Source organism: Ricinus communis, chromosome 3, assembly GCF_019578655.1.
Source record: "Ricinus communis isolate WT05 ecotype wild-type chromosome 3, ASM1957865v1, whole genome shotgun sequence".
In the NCBI taxonomy this organism is placed as follows: Eukaryota; Viridiplantae; Streptophyta; class Magnoliopsida; order Malpighiales; family Euphorbiaceae; genus Ricinus; species Ricinus communis.
In genome coordinates, this window is record NC_063258.1 from 26633504 (window position 1) to 26650803 (window position 17300).

At 31.9% G+C, this 17300-nt stretch overlaps 1 protein-coding gene across 7 annotated transcripts; it reads right to left on the reverse strand.

Moving 5' to 3' along the window:
• Window positions 1-1194: 1194 nt before the first annotated feature.
• On the reverse strand, window positions 1195-11967 carry LOC8276203 (protein argonaute PNH1). Of its 7 annotated transcripts, none has more exons than XM_048372426.1 (25): window positions 11729-11967; window positions 11273-11378; window positions 9943-10032; window positions 7015-7388; window positions 6693-6901; window positions 6434-6580; window positions 6179-6312; window positions 5984-6093; window positions 5588-5694; window positions 5362-5500; window positions 5156-5272; window positions 4801-4908; window positions 4642-4713; window positions 4413-4535; window positions 4172-4331; window positions 3917-4038; window positions 3677-3814; window positions 3459-3601; window positions 3220-3282; window positions 3012-3075; window positions 2798-2933; window positions 2487-2560; window positions 2235-2329; window positions 2112-2143; window positions 1195-1616 (listed from the first exon to the last, which is right to left on the reverse strand). In XM_048372426.1, exons 4-25 carry the CDS (start codon window positions 7384-7386, stop codon window positions 1447-1449), a joined length of 2835 nt encoding a protein of 944 aa, XP_048228383.1. In that variant the 5' UTR covers window positions 7387-7388; window positions 9943-10032; window positions 11273-11378; window positions 11729-11967; the 3' UTR covers window positions 1195-1446. The 7 variants fall into 7 exon arrangements, with proteins under 7 accessions (XP_048228383.1, XP_015580984.2, XP_015580985.2 ...); XM_015725498.3 differs by having other exon boundaries at window positions 9943-10039; XM_015725499.3 differs by lacking the exon at window positions 11273-11378 and having other exon boundaries at window positions 9943-10039.
• Between the last annotated feature and the right edge of the window lie 5333 nt (window positions 11968-17300).

Below are 17300 nucleotides of genomic sequence, written 5' to 3' on the forward strand. Positions count from 1 at the left end.
GCATGTTGAAATTTTATGTTCTCTCAATAAGTTTTGCATGAAAAATTGAATATCTTAATCCCCCTTGTGATACATATATGTAAAACATTTTTAACCTGTCCACTAACCAAACTACCTCATTTAAGATTCAACATATATTCAATACATGGATTAATAATATATGACCACTAGTGATAGTATAGGTTGATTGATACTCGATGCTACTCACTCCCCTAATTATTATTATTTTTTTGAATTCCAATAATTTAGCTTTCTCGAGGGCAGACGTATAACCAACCACTAATAGTCTTATGACAAAAAAAAAATATTAATGATTGTCTTATCTTACATTATTGGACTCCAAAAGAAAAATAAAAATATATATAAGAACATATACATTATTGTAATTCTTTTTATGAGAGGGTATTTGAGAATTATAATTCTTTTTAGTTATTTTAATTGTTAATATTTTTATGTAGCATCCACACCAGAAAATGGAATCTGTTTATTGTGGTTAACGAATTTACAGCCATTTTATAGATCATATAAAAGTTAAGATCTGGATAATTACCTATTTTGTATTATTAAATTACATGGAAAAGTTTCAATTATCGTTTTCAACTGTAGCCAAAGTGGCATACACCATTAGCAGCATGTGGGTAATTTGACGTGGCATACACCATTAGTACTCAAACATGTCAATTCCGTCATAAAATTTAGTTAACGCATCTTCCTGCCTGTTTCTGTTGTTCAACCTTTTAGACTCCCTGTCTAATGTATTTCATTATTCAGACTGCTCCTACTCCTAAAATTATGATGTGATACTCTTACCTGAAGCTTTATAAAGTTTCTGGAGCATTTCAGAGTCTGATGATATTAAAAAATAATTCATACTAATTAAGAAAAAACTTCAAATTACTTTTGTGCCTTTTAAAATTTAAGGACCTCTAGTATTTCTTCATTCTAAATTAGAATAACTTAACCCCTCTAGTTTTCTGTTTGATAAAAATGCGAATAACGTAAGGTAACTGGATTAGGGGTAATGTTAGGAGTGATTAACTGATCATAGCTATAATATTACAATTAGCTTGATTACGTTGGTAAATTTTTGCATAGGATTATTTCCTTTTATACAGGAAAGGAAATGATTAAAGTATCTAAGCAAACAATTATTAGAGCACTATAGCCTTTACCAAAGAAATAAAAAAATACAAATAAAAGAATGCAGTCCAGGGACTTCTGATTCATATTTGTTGGCGTATATTTCAGAAGATGTACATTTTTTATGATATTTTTGACCTCTAGTAGAAATAATTAATACACTAGTGTAATTATGCTAATATAACCCATGTCATTAACGCTGAATTAGTGGTCAAAACTTTCAGCGGAAATTCTCTACAACTTGGGTGTAGAAAATGGTTAATATCTTCTGTTGCTATTTCTTCTGTGCTCCTTCATTTTTCCACTCTAGCAATAAAACATCACATTCTTCACCTTCTCTTTCAATGCAGGCAGCGGGCGGACACACGATCCATTAGCTGTGAGCGTGCGGCAAATTTTAGGATTTTCTGATGCGTCAGGTTCCATGTAAAATCGAGCTCGATAAGCTGCCAGATGAGCATAATACGCAGGAGGAACTGCACAAATTTATAAACAAAAATATTATGCCCAGGTACTAACTAGTACCGTATAGTAGACAACTTATGCCGCTTGAGATATTCATCTCATGAGACTATTCGTTGAGGTTTTGTCATCTATGATGACTCGTATATATTGATATAGAATAAATACATATATTTATGTTCATAAATTTTAATTTTTTTAATCAGTTTAACACTTTAATTTTTAATATAATTTAATAGATATCTGAATTTATTTTATTTTTATAATATATTAACATTTTTGACATATATATTCGATCAATATGTCAATATATATTACTCGAAATATATTTAAATATTTATCAAAATAAAATTTAAATATCTATTAAATTAAATATAAATTGACTAATACATAAAAGTACATTGGCGTAAATATCCATTTGGTCTATATATAGCTCCGTTTTCTTTATTTTTTTAAATTTATATACGTAATTTCTCAACAAGGTTAAAAGACCGCAATTTAGAGATTACCTACAGAAACCGACCGCGTACACCTAGCATACCTGCCAAAATGACGATGAATATGATTACAGAAGTGTGAATAAATATTATTGATTCGGATCATTGGAACAGCATGAGAACCGAACTTCTTACGTATAGCAAAGGTTGTTCGTCAGAGATTGAATCTCATCGGCGGTGAAGTTGTTTTCATCCCACAGCACGTGGTAATGTGCAGGTCGGCTAGTCCCCTGTCAATTTGTTTTTTCATTTCCAATGCAAACGCGTATATATTTAAATTCAAACTTCGAGAACTTATTTGCAGTCTGCTATCTCAAAGTTTCTATGAAATGGATAAATATAAACTGTGTTAGTAAATTTTTAATACGAGTCTTATCAACTGTGTACCTGAATTCCTGCATGACTACATAAATAGAAGTCAAATTCAGTCGGATGGCATATTTTAGTGTCCACAACAGTACCTACATTGGAAATGTAACAGTTGTAGCATATTACCTTCCAATCTATTAATCCTGAAACGAATCTTGGATTCTAATTAAGGAATGTGATAACATCACCATCTAAGTAAGAAATACAGCCGCCTTATTCACAAAACTTATTACTGCATTCGTTAATATTCTCATGATTCATGCATAAACTGACTAGGATTTTTGGCTACATTATCGTATCAGAGTATGGTTATAAATTAAAAGAATTACCAGGTAAAATATTTCCACTCCTGTCAATGCTACTTCTATCATTGTGATTGCTTGCGAAAAGTCTAGTATGATGCCGCTTTTGGACAACAACAAATGTTACCGGAGGTTGGTAACTAGGTTCAAGTGATGCGCAAGCCTGGACGTTGCTTAAAGTATAAGCACAAGAAAGTTCACTTTGATTAAAGAATGGAACCAGGCGGTTGAGTTGACCAACCTTTCGAATTGCATCCAGTTCATACAGTAGAACCTGATAGAATTGACCTTCACTGACACCATCCCTGAAAGTTTTCAATATGGCATTAGAAAATTTAGATCATTGAATTATTAATTAACCATTTCTTTTAGTCAAATATTAACCTTTTGATTTAAATCCTGACCTCAACTAAACTTATAAAGGAGAAAAATTGTAACATGAAAAGTACCTGTAAAATATGATCCTCAATGGCTTTTGCCCGGTGGCCTTCTTGAATGAAAGTAGGAGCTCCCTGCAATATAATGACTTGTAAATTCTTTCACATTGGCAAGTTTCAACATAATTATGATACAGAACAAGATTTCAAAACCAAAAGTGTATCCCAGAATTTTTCACTTATGGAGCTTCTGATATAGACTTATACTCTTCTATTTTGTTTTAATATTTAATGGGGAATTTAATGTTTACCTGATCATCCCACCAGCAACTGTTCCCTGCTGAGGGTCTTGCCAGGTTTTGAATAAATCTTGAATAAGCTCTTGCCGATGAGGCTGAGCGCAAACCAACCCAGCATATTTTGTAACTTCTGGCCAGTCTTGGGAGGCTACAACCTGCACAAAATGCATCAAAGTTGAAACATAGATTTCACTTGTATGCTTTCCAGGAGACAATTTCAATTGGCTTACAGCAGCTATAGACGGACTGATGTCCTCTCCAGACTCTGGATGTGTTACATCAGCTCCAAAAATTATGGTTGGAATGTCACTAACCAAGGGAATCCTCCAACATATAGCATCTAAAAGCACAGTATTTCTTCCTCCCATCTGAAGAAAGCAGACAAAAGAGGAAAAAGATCAACAAATTTGTCTTAGATTCAGAGTTTTGGTATTGTTAAGTCATAAAAGCATCACATATATACAAGGTACCTTAACATTGATTTTTAATGACACATTTGCCAAATACTGTCTGTTAATCTTGAAGACATGCTTGGTAAGGCAGCATTGAGAAATTAACCCGAGATCAGTTTCACAAATGCGTTTTAAATCACCTGAAATGCAGAGCACCCACTTACTGTAAGAATCCATGGTTTGCTAATCAATTATTTTAAATATTTCTTATGGTCCGTCTATGATCTAACTTCATATGGTAGGAATGAGTACAGAATGCAAAGAGTTACATACCATACAATGAACCATTGTTGTCTGGAAGAATGGCAATGAGTAACTCTAATTCTTTTCCTTCAAGTTTCTTTGCAGCAGCGTGGTATACATATTTCAAGGCCTTCTTTACCTGATCAGGTCTTGCTGCATATATTGGAATTACAGGTTCACCGTTAAAATCCTGTAATAGAAAATAACAGGCATCAAATCAAGCATTCAAGTAATCCAGTCCTGGAATTACTAAAAGGTTAAGAATTTTTACCATGCCAGAAATTCGGCACATCTGGACCAGCTGTTGGCAAAAACTGCGAGCAGTGGTTTCTTGAACGCTTCGTGAGAAGTTGATGCAAGCCCAATATCTTACAATGCTTCCATTTATCACTTTCTGCGTCAGAACAACAGAGACTTCTTATTCCTCTCGACGCCAATAATCAGCATCTTCACAAAACTTAAATTAAAGTCTAAATACATTTGTGTGTTCACGAACTGACCTTATTCATCATATTCCACTGACCAACTTGAGGCAGATATTCTTTCACTTTGCCAGTATCGCTGTACTTCAGCTATTAATTGGGAAAGAGATAAAATGAATTATGCTGCTAGCAGGACAAGGCTGGACGTAAATTGCGAACAATGATTAGGAATAGTACCCACGGAGCAGGCAAAACACGAGCATCAATCGATGCAAGCTTGCTGTCTATGCTGATGCCGAACTCCTTTGCATAGGGATCATGTTCATAACCATTTTGGTGAATTGTCTGCAGCAGTGGACCACGGAATTAAATTTAAGATTGACTTGTGTATATTCTATCTTTATACTTAGCGAGACACATTTATCTTTCATTTCAATGCAAGAACATAAAAACTCTAGCTTCCTAAGCTGAATAAGTAGGTCTCGAAGGACGCCATGATATAAACCGTATCTTAGTATATGTATACAGTCACTTTCTAATTTTTGTATTGATCAAGAAAGTCGCAGACAATTAGAGGATTGTTGATGCTGACCTGCAAAATGTCCATTTCTTGATCACGCGGCCTTTGACATGAAACTTTTAGCAAAGAAGTTATTTGCTTCTCATTGAGGCCTTTGGTATATCTTTGCCCCCTGACTATCTTGCAAGCCTGGAAATACATTCGCATGAAAATTAGATTACAGAAATCTCGTAGGCATCGTACAAAATGCATTAACAAATGTCAAGTGATCACAGTACCTCCATCGGCAAATAGTTAACCTTCCTCTGGTTTCCAACTTGCAGGCAAGGTAGATGGGGATATTGAATGGTATAGTCATACATTTCTTGAAAGTACTCAACAACTGATTTCATGTTCATATGCTCATCAAGCGGGAAGCTGTTAATTAGAAGGGAAAGGTAATCAAGATGTGTAACTTCTAACATAAGCTTACAAACAATAACACATAGGAGAAGATAATTGTACATTAGCTCTCTTGTAGGCTGTGTCGTCAATCCTGAAATTCTATACTTTCTCCGTACATTTCTTCTGTGAGTGACTTCAACTTTTACACCCCTGAGTGCTTTCTTTACCTGCAATATTAACACACCATACCAATTTAATGATTTCTTTTTTAGGTGAGCTAATTAATGTTGAAATTATAAAGCGCAGCGAGTTGACAGATTAATAAGTGATCCACTTTGAATCTGCATGAAACCAAATCTGCACGTGTGCAAACCGTAACATATAGGGTTACATCTCTTGGCTTCCTATGTTCTCCGAAAAAGTAATTTATTACACATGCATATCTACAGAATAAATTGAGACCCTTGTACTTGTGTAAAAGAAAATGATTGTTTACTTTCTGCACTATATGAATACCTTGACACGATCTGCGTCTGACAATGGCCTCGAATACACATCTTTATTCAAAATTTGAGCAACAAATTCGATGACAAGGAGAGGTTCAATGAAAGCCGTTGCTGACATGTCTGAGCAATGGGAAAAATGAACATAAAAAAATCTAAAAATCAAAAATTTCGTCCAGTTCTACGTAATTATAGCAGAGCCCTTTACCAATATTTAGTGACAGTCCCATCTGAGTCGGTCTTATACTTTGGTAGAAACCTCTCCATGATTCTAATCCTCCTTCGAGCTGCTGCGGTTTCTTGATATCAGGAGAATAGAATGACCTTCCAATTGATACATATCTAATAATATATGCAAGAGCAACAGTCAATTACCCAAAAATAAAAACTCACAAAGAAATCAAGAGAATGGGACCTATTTTTTTCTGATCCTTTTTATTCATAATCGAAGTAAGAATCCCACCTTTGAGCTGCAAGTTCTCTCAGTACAATGTCAATAACAGTAATTGCTTCTTGAGGGGTATCAACTGGTTTTCCAGAAAGAAGCTCACGTAATTGCAGCATACCAGCAAGTGCTTCAAATTTTATTGTCACTTCAAAATCTCTCTTCCTGTAATACATGCAATTAACCAAAACGCAAGTAGTAATAGTGCATGGTGCAAATCTTACATGGTTATGTTCCAAGACTGAAAAATAAAAATGGGAGGATGTTGATTGATTACTTGATATTGCCTGTTGCCTCATCTTCATGAACCAAGGTTATAGTAAAGTCTTTTGAGGTAAAAGGAAGTGATCTTGCTGTGTAAAGGTTTCTGCCTCCATCATAAACAGGCAGTCTCGTTCCTAAATCAGTTTCCCTATGCATTTTAACCAACTGTGTCATGATGGCTTTGCTTAATTTGCGAGATGTTACTTCTGGTTTTATTTCAACCTGCAGCAACAACAAGCCTCAGAACCAAAATCCAAAACCACACAAAACGCTGAAAAAGAATGTACTAGTAAAGTAAAGCTGTTTAAACAGGAATTTGAAGTTAAAAAACTTACACTATAGTGGCTCAAGTCTGAATCAGGCATCTGAGCTAGAAAATGGTTAGCTTTAACTATGCACTTGGTACCCAATTGTCCATGTCCAGGCCTACGATGAAACATAAGGCTCTTGCATGAAGAAGGAGAAGACTCTTCACTTGAATCAAGCTTATAATCTTGAAATAATATTTTCTTGGACTCAACTTTGAGTCCTTTGCCTCCTCTTGATCTCCTTCCATTAGCTCTTTTCCTACCTAAGCTTTCTTTTGCAGTTTCCGAGTTATCATCTCCATTACTAAAGGGAATCTCAAGATTTTTGCAAGTTTGAAGAGATTGCATAGATACCACCATATAGCTTTCTTCAAAGTCCTTCATTTGCATGAGAGGCATATCTGCAGGAAAATAAAACTTCTACATTAGGGAATTTCAAGAACATATTATAGTATATACATGTACATAAGCTCTGGAAACCAAGTTCAACAACAAAGCATTTACAAGAGAGATGATGACAGATAATGAAAAGAGTAGAGAGAGAGAGAGAGCTAGGCAATGGGCTTAACATTTTCCACGTTTTCCTGAGAATATAATTGAAGGTTATAAAGTTGAAATGAACATAGGGTTGACACGCAGCATTGTAACGGCTGCTAGGCTAAAAAGAAGCTAAAAAAACAGGGTTCAGAGAAGGATAGCATTAGCATAGCATCCGATCTTGACAGTGTTTTTACTTTCAAAGCGCTGTATATTCTCTGAAAAGTATTCAACAAAGAAGACGTGCATACATGCAAATAAAGTAAAACAATCCACTGCCCCCTGACACTTCCACATCATAAAACTCCAACCCCTTCCCTAGCCAAATAAACAATGATTAATACATAATTAATTCTTTCCCCATCTTTCTTTTCTTCCCGAGTTTCCATCCAATCATTAGACTAAAGAATGTATTAAACTTTCAGAGTTACCATTTAATTATTCTTAACTAATAAGCTGTAATGTATTTTATTAATGTATGAAGTCCCGAATTCAAGTCTGAATGAGTCGCTATTCTTATATAATTTGATTTTATTATTAGAGCCATATGAAATTAATAAGATTTCCTGCCTAATGAGCAGCTGATAAAAGAAAGTCTAAGACCTATAAAATTTGTATTGAGTTAACTTACCTCTAAATGACAAAGATTGCTGCTTTTCGACAAGAATATATATGATCAAAGAAAACATTAAACTTTTAAGAAAATGGTAAGATGGGGGGAGAAGGACCACTGAATTTATAGTGGGCTAAAAATGAGAAGATCCAATACTATACCCATTAGGATTGTGTGGTCCCAAATGGGGTGTAAATTGGATTACTCCAACTTTGGTTGCAGGACAGCTTGTGAGCTTGGCAAAATAAACTGTCTTTTCAGCGAACAAAGAGGAGCTTTAACTCATCCCAAAGCTACTACTATACTCTCCCTATGTACTCCATAACAGTGACAAAACACAAAAGCCACAGTACTGGACAACATTACTCAAGCGATAGGGAAGAAGATATAACAGCACTACCTAGGGCTACAGAGCCAGGGCACTAAACAATTTTAGGCTTTAAAAGAAGTGGATGTTGATAACTCATGTGCTATACAAAATTTCACAGTGTAATTTGGTTCTTCTTGTTCTCTTTGAACCGGACACGGTTTAATAAACTTTGGTCTTGTCTGCAGAAAATGACAGTTGTACCTTATATTATACATCTGCGCTGACCTGACCAGGGTGTATTTATAGTTCATGCATGAAGCTAAGGTAATGTAATAGCCTTCATCCGAATACGATTTATTACTTGGCAATCGAGAATAATCACGTGATCTGTCCTATTCCATTTCAGTGTTCTCTAATTAATCACCAAAAGATCAACGAGGAACAACCTTTTTCTTTATATTCGGGAAATATTTAGAAAAACATTGTGAGAAATTATTTCTATTTCTATTTTTTTAATATCAAATGATCCAATATTCAATTATAAATAAATAAATAAAAAGGAAAACCCTATTCAGTTTCAATTTTCTTTTCAAAAGTTTCGTGGATTTTGGACCCAAAATCTGTTTGTACTAGCGGCTGATCCGTTGGAGAAATGGTCAATCAGGTGACAGAAGTCCAGCCCAAAGATATTCACATATTTGTGAGCATTAGTATTGTATGGTTATTGGAGAGTGCGGATGATTTGGTACGAAACAGTACACTATTCGAAGCAGAGCCAAAAAACAAAGATGAGATTTCCACATGATCCACATCGTCTGCATTGAGGTCGACTAGTGTGGCAGGTCTGTGCCTAGGGTAGAATGGGAAAGGGTTAACTGGTTAAGTACCCATCTTGTCACAGTCTACAATCTTGCCATTTCTTTTTTCCTAAAAGAATTGAATGTAAAATGCCTAACTGATTATATATGTATACCCATATTATGTAGACATGTATTCTCTGCCAATCATAGGTATATATGCAACACATTATTGTAAAAAATATTTTCAACATTATTACTTAATTTAAGTAGTTTGGCTTGGTACTGTAGAAATTATTTGATCCAGAAAACTGCAAAATCATTTTAGTTAGAAGATACAAAAAGAAAGAGAAACAAGTAGTACATATATACACGAGACATCTCGATCTCATAGCAGGAAGCCAGGAACAAAATAAAACAGGGTTCGTGATAATGGAAAAAAGAAGAAAAGCCAAACATTGACATGCATTTACATACACTATTCTTTTTTCTAGTCATCCATCACGTCTTGATATTAATGTAACAAAGAAGATTATCCTTAATTCTCTGCATACTGCGAGAAAAGATCACACTTATTTACTTAATTTCATTTCATAGTTGTAGTTAAATCTTCATCAAAATTTTGATATTTAACCAAAACCATATAGCTACTGAAAGAGGAACTTTTACGAAAAAAAAATAAGAAGTTAAAAACAAACCTTTTTCTTGTACGATTTCTTTATGTCTAACATTTAATGCTTCCTGTTCTTTGTCTTCTCACGAACTGTATCTGGAGCTGATCGCCAAACCTGATATCTGAACAAAATTTATGTACAGAAATGTATTATTCTATAAAAACTTCAAAGAAAATCAAAGGCTTGGATGTGTGTAGTGTAACTGGGGCTACTGAACATAGGGGCGCAAATCTTGACTGCAAATGCGGCTAAGAGATTCGGAGAAGAATATTATAATTATGAAACACGTACTTATGCGGATGGTTAGAGATTAATGGGGAGGGGAGGGGGCAGACAGGTAAAAGAGGTATAGACTATTTAGGTGGTTTCACAGAGAGAAAATTTTGGACATGACCAAATGGTGAAATATACGAGGATCGTATTTAAGAAGGAGATCCAAAGGAAAACTTGTTCAAAGATCTCCTGCTGCTTGTATTAAATTAACCCTTTGTTTAGGACCCAAAAAAAACAGGGAGAGAGACAGATGGGCGAAAAATGAGGGTAGAGAAAATGAAGGAATACAAAATATATACCTTAATTTTTGTTTCTAAAGAGGTATGAATTTAGAGAGTAACATGAGGAGAAAGTAACTTGAAGAATCAGAAAATTTGATATATTTTAAGTTTTTTTACTTCAACAAAATAAGTGGTTTAAAAAAAATTTATATTAATATTTTAAAGATTAAAATAATAAATTAATTAATCTTCACCTCTCTTTTTATTCTCTCCTTCCTTTCTCCTGCTCTTCAAAAAATAAATAAATAAATAAATAATCTAACTTCTGCTGCCTGTCTCTCCCTCTCCTTGCACCCATACCCAAACATAACGTAAAAGTCATAACAGTAAAGCATAATGGTTAGCCCGTAGATATTGCTTTCATTATGGCTCTTCTACTGCTTATGAATAGCCGGGTCATGGTGAGAGGAGATATACTTTTACATCCCAGAAAAACAAGAATCGGAGGTACCACTATCAATTTAGTGGACGAGAGTTTCTACAAAAATAAGAGATGCCCTAACTTAGTTTTTGAGAGCTGTAAGATTTTTATTTTTATTTTTTCTCGTAGGCAACGGGACCGTGGGATATGCAAGAAAGAGAAGCTGTCTGTTATAAGTGATAAAGGAATAAAATCTAGGGTTGAGTTGTAGTAAATTTCAAGATTTGCTTTCATAAGAGAGTCGCATGAGGAGAAGAAGAAAAAAGTGTTTTAAATGCTTAATTAGAAGCCTAACATATATGATAAGCACTTATATTAAAGAAAGAAAAACAATAGAACACTTCAAATTAATCAGAAGCAAGCAAAAAAGAAAACGAACCTCGGGTATCTGTCCTTACGCAAGAAAGAAATTAGAGAGCTCGAATTGATAAAAGAGTACACCTAAACGAAAGAACCTTTTGAAAATCTTGATGGAAAGAATATGTCTGTGGACAAGGAAGAGCACGAATTCACGTATCAAGAAAGCAAGGAGGAGGCATAAAATGATTATTGGGAGTCTAAAATAACCATTAGGATAATATAAATGCAAATTCCGTATCCATCCACCAAGAAACCATACGTTCACTACCTTTAAGAAAAAGAAGCTTTAAACGAGAAAAGAGAGTGTGTGTTGTTATGTTATAAAGGAACTGTGAAGACTGCATAGTTTGTTCCTTTAAGCATGAAACGGAAGGCGTGCATTTGATAAAACAAGTGAACTTTTGAAACTAAAACCATGAAAAGAATGAATGCCGTGAATAAAGAAATCAATAAAGGGACTGATGAGATTCCATACTTGTTACATAGACTGCCACAACCGCAAATATATTGCAAAGCTTTCAGTGCATTTCCAAGCTGGTTTTTTCTGCCCTTTTCTGAAGATCTAAAGCTCTATATTAGACGGACAAGTTTTCTTTAAAACAATTGAGAATCTAAAAAGAGTCGTATGTCACGCTCTTCAGGGAAATATGGCCGGAGATTGAGATTCCGGCGAGGCGAGACCGAGAGAGTTAGGAGAGGGAGTGAGTTGGTTAAAGGCAGTGTAAAGCAGGCTTTAAAGAAAGGAGGCAGGCACTGCCTTCGAGGTGTTTATTATGTACAAAAATTTGTTGACGACGGCTAAGAATTAAACGAAGCTTTAATAGCTTTGAAAATAGAGTATTTAATAATTAATTTAGTTAAATAATTATCTTTTTGAATTATGCTACCACTTTATTACTTTTATTTTTATATTTTATAAATATTTAATTAATTATTATAGTGTTATGCTATATAATAAATAATTATACTATTTTTCAAAATTATTTTTATAGACGCGCAAATCAATTATAATATAAAGAAATAACAATGTATGAAAAAATAAATTAAAAAAAATCTTTAAAACAATTTTTTCTTTTTTAAAGAAAAAGGTTGGTGCAAGAAATGAACCTTTCATGAAATGTATTGTACTGAACCATTGACATGATCATATAGAGAATCATTACTTGCCAACTAAAAGAGAATCCCTTTTATAGCTAGCAATTACTAATGTGATTTTTCAGGTACATCGCGATTTAGTTTCAAAAACAAAATAATCATAATTCACCAAACACAAAACAAAATTTATCACATCACTTTGATAATATATTCGGCGCCCATAATTCCAACATTTCAGTTTAAGATTGAATAGAATTGTGTATATATGCATCATATGTATCAATATATATATTATGTATATATGCATCATATATATTATGCAGATGTATTTTTATGTATCTTATGTATCAATAATCATGCACACAATAAACATTAAATAATTAAGTTGTCGGAAGAATTTAAATAGTAAATTTATCTAAAATAAAAAAAATTATTATAATTTTTTAAAATATATACGGTAACACAATCAATATGATAAAGTTTCTTTACTTTTATAGAATAGAATGATAAAAATTAAAAAATAAAAAAATTACAGTAAAATCGACCATTTTATCATTATGATAAATTATAAGCGGTAGTATTTAATTAGTTTGATTAAATACTTGTCATTTTCAATTGGAAATCCATTAGTGTATAAGGGGCTAGAATGAGAAGACAACCTCAAGCTGGCTGGTGGTGGTTTGAGCAATTATTTTATGTTCACTCTTATTAGTACACATTAATTTTGCGTCCTGTGATGCATATTATAGGTACCCTATGGTACTACTAGAAAGTTCCTTCCAAATTAAAGCTTACCCTTTTTTTCTCAATTTTTAGATGGCACAAATATTTGGTTCTTGATCTCTTGCATAAAACATATCATCAACAACCCATGAACCAAAAAGAAAATATCCTTTCCCCTCAAAAGAATCCTACACATCCCCTCGTCATGTCATGTCATTGCTTAAAGTGTTAATGCAAGACAAAAAAGATTTAGAGTGCTTTTCTTTTTCTTTAATTAGATGGGTATTTCTTTTGATCAATAATTACATGGGTACTTATTAAGATCAATTAAAAATTCTTCTCTTTCTATTTATTAAAAATCGATAAACTATAAACTTCAAAAAAGAGACGTTCGTGGATTGTTGAAATTTAATTAATAAGTGTTTAAATATTTAAAATTTAAAATTTAATATATAAATTTAGTAAATATCTATAATTAAGTGTATATAGCAAGTCAATAATAAATTATAAATTGTCCATATTGGTTTCTTATAAAATGGTATCCTAATTTGTTAACAAATATGATGTAAATAAATCAGATTTTATTATATTTTTATAGTAAATAAAATATTTAGATGAAAAAAGATAAATTTTTTGTGTAAATTATAAAAATTATAATGATAAATAAAAATATATAAATAAATAATATATATGTTGTAACGAGATGTATTAGTAATTAATATTATAATCAATATTATAATTTTCAATAATTATCAATTTTGTTTTAGGTATTTGTACTGACGAGTTGCTCAAAGTTAGATAGAGATTTTTTTTAAAAAATTTAGTGAGAATAATATAATAATAATGGTAGCAAGAACGGTGTATTAACCTATTAAAAGTAGATATTTTTTAAAAAAACTATCATTTTATTCTTATCTACTAAACTGATAATATATATTTTAAGATTACAAGTATGTAGTTATTATTGATTTACTATAAACACTTAATTGTAAATATTTTCTAAGTTTACATACTAAATTGTAACTTTTAAAATTTTAATTATTTAATTGTCAAATTTTAATAAATATACATATAATTTTTTATAGTTATCCAACTTCTTTTATATAGGTTACCGGTTCCATACACTTAAATATTAATATTTTTTTGTTTCACTCACTAAATTATAATTTTAAAAATTTAAATACTTAATTGTTAAATTTTAACAAATTTACACACTATTTTTATAATTATTTGTTATCTATATATATATAATTCATTTATTTATTACTATATACAAAGAAAATGTCAGCGAACATTAATTAGATTAAAATTCATATTGTATGTTATATATAATTTTTATAACAATAATTTTAGCCATAAAGAAAGAAATGTATTTTCCAATAATGGAAATAGAGTAGATAAGAATTATTTAAAAATTTACTTTAAAAGTTTACTTATCATACTTGATAAGAGAGTATTTCCTTTTTCTTTCCAAATCAAATCATTTCTCCTGCAGGAATTTGTTCGAGAATGCAACAAGTCACTATAAAAAATTCCTTAAAATCAATTCAGTAAAAAATATAAATATAAAATTTAAAATATCATATAATTTATAATATTTTTATATATTTATTAAATGAAAATTACAAAAATTAATTTACATTATAATTTATATAAAAATATTTTAGCATGTAATTTTATTTAAAAATCATATTAAAATAATTTATGTAAATATAATTTAAATTTTATAAATATATTTTAAATAAATATATAAAAATGTTAACTTTAAAATTATTAAACTATTAATATATGCTAAAACAACTGAACATCTATAGGGTTGCATATTGGGCTACACTCTCATATAATTTTGCTGTTTATTGTAAAACTGTGTTTTTAATCATTTATCTTTAGCATGAAAAACGAATGGATGAATATACAGATAACCCTCATAAAGTAAATAATCTGCAAAATATAACTCAAGACAAGAAAAGATTTCACTTTACATAAATATAAAATGTGATTAGATATGGTGTTTGACATCTAAATTGTCTGTCCTAAAGAAAGTGACTAATGATATAAGTAAACCTATTTACAATACTTATCATCAATTACTTTTTTGAAACTTTCACTTCTTTATTTTTGCTTTTACTGACATTCTTTTTGCCATCGTCAAAGATAAGTGCTTTGGTAATATATGGTGATTGATGAAAGGTTGATTTTTTTCTTTTTGTCACGATTATTTATATAGTGGAGACAAGAGAACCCGAAAGGCAGAGGTGGTTCCATATACATGCTACTCTTTTGTTTGTTTGTGATTAATAAGGACTGATGGCGCTCTGGAAATTGCACTATTTCAGTGTGTGGTCGACAAACTAGTTTTAAGGAGTTGTTGCTTTCAAACTCTAAATAATTGCAGCTTCTTTCTTATATTCTTAATCCAAAATTTTACCCTAATTAAATGTACTGTGTTATTGTGGGAATTTTGGCCACATGTTTATTTTTTGTGCAAAAAAAAAAAAGACTTATTGTATACTTTTGAGTAGAACTATTCGAAAGGCAGCTCAAATTCAATTTAATCGGGTTAACATTTTTTTTAATACCTTGTGTCGTCTTTATGAGTTTAAAATTTTAAATTTTAACTAAATTTGATTTGTCTTTAAGAAACATAAATAATTATATTTGATTTTTTAAAATAGTTTGAATATGTCAATATCAAGCAAGTTTTAAAGAAATAATATTTTAAAATTTGTATAAAAAGTAATAAGTTTTATCTAGATTTGAATTAAAAAAGGGCTTAAGATAAGAATTATATGTCCAAATTCAAAGATTTTTGGATGGGTGGGCGTATACCAAATTTTGACCATTTCTAACTTTTGAGTATATGATTTTTGACCTTTTTTTCTTGAAGAAAAAAAAGTAAGGATTTCAACATAGGAGAAGACAGTTTTTGGTTATGTATGATTGATAAAGAGCTAAAGTGGCAAATTGCCCCCTAAACTTGCACCCTATATCCAATTAACTCTAAATTGAAAATCATGGCCCAACTATCCCATAGATTTCATGAAATGGCCAATTATATCCCATTTCTGCATGTATGCCGAGGGGTGACTATGAGGCGCTCTTTTATGGAATAAAAAATTATTAAAATAATTTCTTACTTACTTAATTTGTATATCTTCTAATAATATAATTTCATTAATGCTCAATTTCTCTCTCCTTACTTTCTATTTTCCCTCTTTTTCTCTCTATTAGGTGAAAGAGAAAAAAAAAAGAAATTGACATGAATTTTTTATGACTATTATTTCTCTTCCTTTCACTCACTATTCCACTCTTCTGCCGCTTTCTTGACTCCTTCAAATAGAGACGCCTGATTACTTCTTGTTTAGAGAGGATTAGGTTGTTTTTATTTGTTTGTCGGTTAGTGATTTCGATGCGGTGGCAGTGGCATAGTAGGTGGAGGTTGTTATGGTTGTAGTTGCATTCGCAGTGGAGGAGGATTGGCGTTCGGCTTTGGCTTCAAATTCTTGTTTTTCTTGTTCATAGAGTTCTTGAAATCTTTTTGTTGGAGTTTGGAATGCTTGAATATCATTTGCCGTTGATGTTGGTGTCTTATGCCAGTGATTGGCTTTTCTGGGGAATTTTTTTCTGAAGACCCTTCCTTTTGGACTTGCAAAATCCTGATTCAATTTCGGGGTTCATAATTGTTTTTAGAAATTTTAGAATTCTTTTTAAATTATTTAGCGTTTGGTGGAGCTAAGGAAGAGATGATTGATATGAGAGAGAAAGGGATTTATAATTTGGGAGGAAAAGCTTTTGAAGTGTTTTATATATCTCCTACCCACTTGTCTATAAGAGCGCGTCATAGTCACGCATGGGAATACATCCTAAAAATGGGGCATAGTGGCCATTTCACGAACCGTATGGGGTAACTAGGCCGTGATTTTCAATTTGACCTAGGGTGCAAGTCCAAGGGGCAATTTGCCACTGCAGCCATTGATAAAGTGATTTTATTATAATTTATTACTTAGTAATTATTAACTTCAGCCAGCTTTGTATTTCGGATAGAGATAACTGGAATTACTTACTATGTTGTTTAAGGTGGTTTTTACAAGTATGTAAAGATGGCTAAGAAAACTATAGGCAAAAACAAATAAATGTCAGTGCAAAAAAGAAATGCCGGAGGAAGAGTAGGACTATAAATCGATTGATGGTCTAAACTAATTCTGCTTTAGGGATGACAACTGGGCCTA